Source organism: Epinephelus lanceolatus, chromosome 9, assembly GCF_041903045.1.
Source record: "Epinephelus lanceolatus isolate andai-2023 chromosome 9, ASM4190304v1, whole genome shotgun sequence".
Lineage (NCBI taxonomy): Eukaryota > Metazoa > Chordata > Actinopteri > Perciformes > Serranidae > Epinephelus > Epinephelus lanceolatus.
Genome location: NC_135742.1, coordinates 34,708,829 through 34,712,500, shown reverse-complemented (window position 1 = coordinate 34,712,500; position 3,672 = coordinate 34,708,829). Strand labels below are relative to the sequence as shown.

The window sequence follows — 3,672 nt, the reverse complement described above, 5'->3', positions numbered from 1 at the left end:
GCTACGAAAACTTTGCCAACCCTCAGATGAGAAAGGTCTACACGACGGTTCTGTTTGCTCATATCTATGTGGTACCACTTGTCGTCATCACGCTGATGTACGGAAGCATTGGAGGCAAACTTTGTTTTTCTGTGGTTGCAAACAGAGAGCCACAGCTGGCCAACGCCACAGTTCAAGCTGGGGGTAGAAGGGGCGGTCAGCCAACGATTTCCCAGAAAAAGATCAGAGTGATAAAGATGCTCATCGTGGTGGCTTTGCTTTTCATGCTGTCCTGGTTGCCACTCTGGACGCTCATGATGATGACTGACTATGCAGGCTTGGACAGGGACCAGTTGGACCTTCTGGCCAACTACATCTTCCCCTTTGCCCACTGGCTGGCTTTCTCCAACTCCAGCGTCAACCCCATCATCTACGGCTACTACAATGAGAAATTTAAGAGGGGCTTCCAGGCGGTGTGCAAGTCCAGGCCCTTTTGTTGCCTCGTCCAGTGCCAGCTGTGGAAGAGGATGGTCAGGTGGGGCAGGAAAGACAGGACTGTTCAAGCACTATGTGGAGGTGCTGACTTCAGAGATGCCACTAACAATCACAACCATCTTGTCTTGGGGCTGAGAAATCGAGTCCATAACGACAACAAGGTGACTGAAACAGCAGAGGTGAACAGGAGTGTGAAGGTGGGGTGTGTGGCTGTTTACTCAGAGGGAAGACTTTCAGATCGAGGGTTAGAAATGACAGCTGTGCATAAAAAAGGCAGTAATGGTGAGGAGTCACAGAGGCTTAGTTCACTGGCAGCCTCAGTGTATCAGGCATGGGATAACTGAGTGTTCACAATGTTACCCATAAATGACCCAAACAATGTGACGTCATAATCCTAAAGAGGAGACAATCAGCTATCTGATCTAGTTCTAAGCAGTGCTTCACATTTAACACTTCAAATTGCTGATGGGCATGCACAGCCAATCAGGGACAGCACATATAATACCACAGCAGGTGGCACCATGTACCTTGGGGTAATTGTACATTTGGAAAATGTTCCCTGACCGTCAGCTAAGCAAATCCAAAAGTAACCCAATAGTTAAAGTTGAAAAAAATATGTTTATCTACACTCGCGGCATCAGTGATAGAAGTTGGTCTAAATCAATTTCATAAACCTTCAACATACACAAACAAAGTATGCAGTACTTATCTTGATTCTGTATGTTGCCCTCCTCTCCCTGTAAGCAAAACAGCTGGCTGAGCATGTGCATCCATGTGCTGAGTATGTGGAGCCACAGAGAAAAGAGGCCAAGCCAAAGGAGTCCCTTTTAAAGAATTACTTAAGCCACCAAACGATGAGTTGTTTATCAGTTACTCACTCCATGTTAAGCTGAATTTGTCAGAAAATAAAGTGAATAAAGGATCCAAACATGGAGACATACAGACACATAGCTATAGGTACTATATCAAAACATCTGTTTATCAACTCTCACATAACTCGTTCAGTTTAAACTAAGTCTCATTTATCCTGTCATGTGTTCAGTACCTCCCAAACACATGCATTCTCACTAAACTGAAAGTGAAACGCATCTATGCTCTTTTGAAGCCAGACTCCATTGACCAAAACATTATTTGAAAATTTTACCTCACTGAACACCGGAGCTGTTGGTCTACTGCTGCCTCGATTGGTAGTTTGTTTGTGTTACTGCGTGACTTCAGTGTTTTAAAGGGTTAGTTTGGTTTTACTAAAGTCACACAATAATAAACAAAGTGGGAAGGAGCAAGCTCCTGTGTTCAGCAAGGTAAAATTACTGATTTTGTCAATGGAATCTGGCTTTGAGAGGGCGTGAAGTATTACTTTAAAGGCAAAGCCTGTGGGAAATTAAAAGAAGTACCACAGTAATCTAAGCCTTCACGTATGTCTGATCATAGTTATCAGAGCTATAAAGACAGAATTTATCGAGAGGTGACGTAGTTTTAGTTTTCAAGCTCCCTACATCTCATTGTTTTGTATGTCATGCTTTATCAGAACTACTGACAGAAGTGAAGTAGTTAGGGCAGGATGCACTCAGTCACACAATTTCGTATCACTTGACAAAGCATTGCATCACGTACTAAATGTTTAGTCCTGTTTGAATGGACTCTGGAAGGCCTTCATTTCTAGGCACTGGGAGTTATGTGCACTCTCTCAGCATGCTACTTATGTTGTTGTGCATTCATGTTGTTATACTGAGTTGCCTCAGCAAGGAGTGGCAACATGCCACATTATAGAGTAGAACTAAGTGCAGACAGGACAGTCATCACATTGTTCTTCTATCCATTCTATCAAATTATTCTGCTTTCCTCTCCATAGCAAAGAGTGCATTGTTGCACTGTGCATTCAAGATCCACCCCACAATAGTCTGTATAAACAGGAAATACATCACAGTAATAATACCATTTCATAGGAAACCGAATTTATCGTTTTAGCTGCCGTGCATCAATGGAACTATAAAGCACAAACAGTTCTACCAATTTATGCCTCTATAGCAGTTATAGAATGGGTGTTATAATGTAGGACACTAAACACTGTGCCTTCAAACAGTAATAAAACATCTACCTCCACAGCATGGCAAATGTACAATTAAGTGTAACCTCTCTTTGTAAAATACACAAAAGCTATTGGTCAGCTACCTCAATTTCCTTCATTGTACACAATAAATAACTCTACCTTCAAATAATGTGTTAACACGTCACAGTTAAAAACATTCAAGTGGTAAGAAATGCAAACTAACTATAAAGCACAAACTTGTTTCAACAGCCCCAAACGAATGTATTATAATCCCAACAAATTCTTTCACTTCATACAAAAACAATTACACATAATGCTGCGATCCGTGATATGTTGCTTTGTGGGGGTTGTTAGTATTGATGACCAGTAACTTCTAAATGCTAAAAGAGAACCAGTTCTCACAACATGTTATCTGACCACAGCAGAAGGCAAAAGTTTATGGTTGTTCCAAATGGGCACACTACAGGGCAGAGTGAAAAGCCAGTTGTCATAGAGACATGATATTGTTCAAAACATAGACTGTACATAAAGATGGGCGACATGACAGCTCCCCGAAAGTGAAGCCAAATATCTCAATCACCACCATATGGCTGGCTGCAGTATTGGTCATAAGCCCCGCCCCCGCCATGTTAGGGGATGGGACATGGAACGAACAAGTACACGTTAAGTAAATTTTTCCTAAAGATGATTTCTGTCATTTTAGGTAGTTATTATAACACTGCTGAATGATTAAGTGTTTGTTTTCTGAGAGGTTTGGTTTAACTACTTAATTGATAATGTAGAAAGGGTGGGGTCAATGTCATGACTGAAAGCTGTGTGTGCCAGTTGGTACAATTGGAAACTCAAGACTCTGGCTACAAATGACGTGACCAGCGCAAGATGTCGGCAGCTGTACCCAGCATAGTTTGGCTTCATTTTTGTACAGTGGTAGGAAGTGGAGACGCATTGTGCATCTTTATATAGCCTACATTCACTGGTTCAAATAAGGAGGTAGAGGTGCATATTCCCAGACAGTCTCTCTTGAGTCTGATCTGTTTGTTTGTACCCTTGACAAGAAGCAGATGTGGTAGGCATGAAAACTTGCTCTCCTCATCACAGCCAACCTCATCACTCAGCACTGTATGGCTGAAACTGCTTATCAACTGGCT

General features: G+C 42.0%; 1 protein-coding gene across 1 annotated transcript in view; it reads left to right on the top strand.

Moving 5' to 3' along the window:
- The window catches only part of npffr1l2 (neuropeptide FF receptor 1 like 2), a 28,694-nt gene extending 25,311 nt beyond the window's left edge, over positions 1–3,383 (top strand). The window contains exon 3 of the mRNA XM_033618716.2: positions 1–3,383. This exon is cut by the window's left edge and continues 191 nt beyond it. Coding sequence (XP_033474607.2) covers positions 1–818 — 818 coding nt within the window. The 3' untranslated portion in view covers positions 819–3,383.
- Positions 3,384–3,672: the final 289 nt, after the last annotated feature.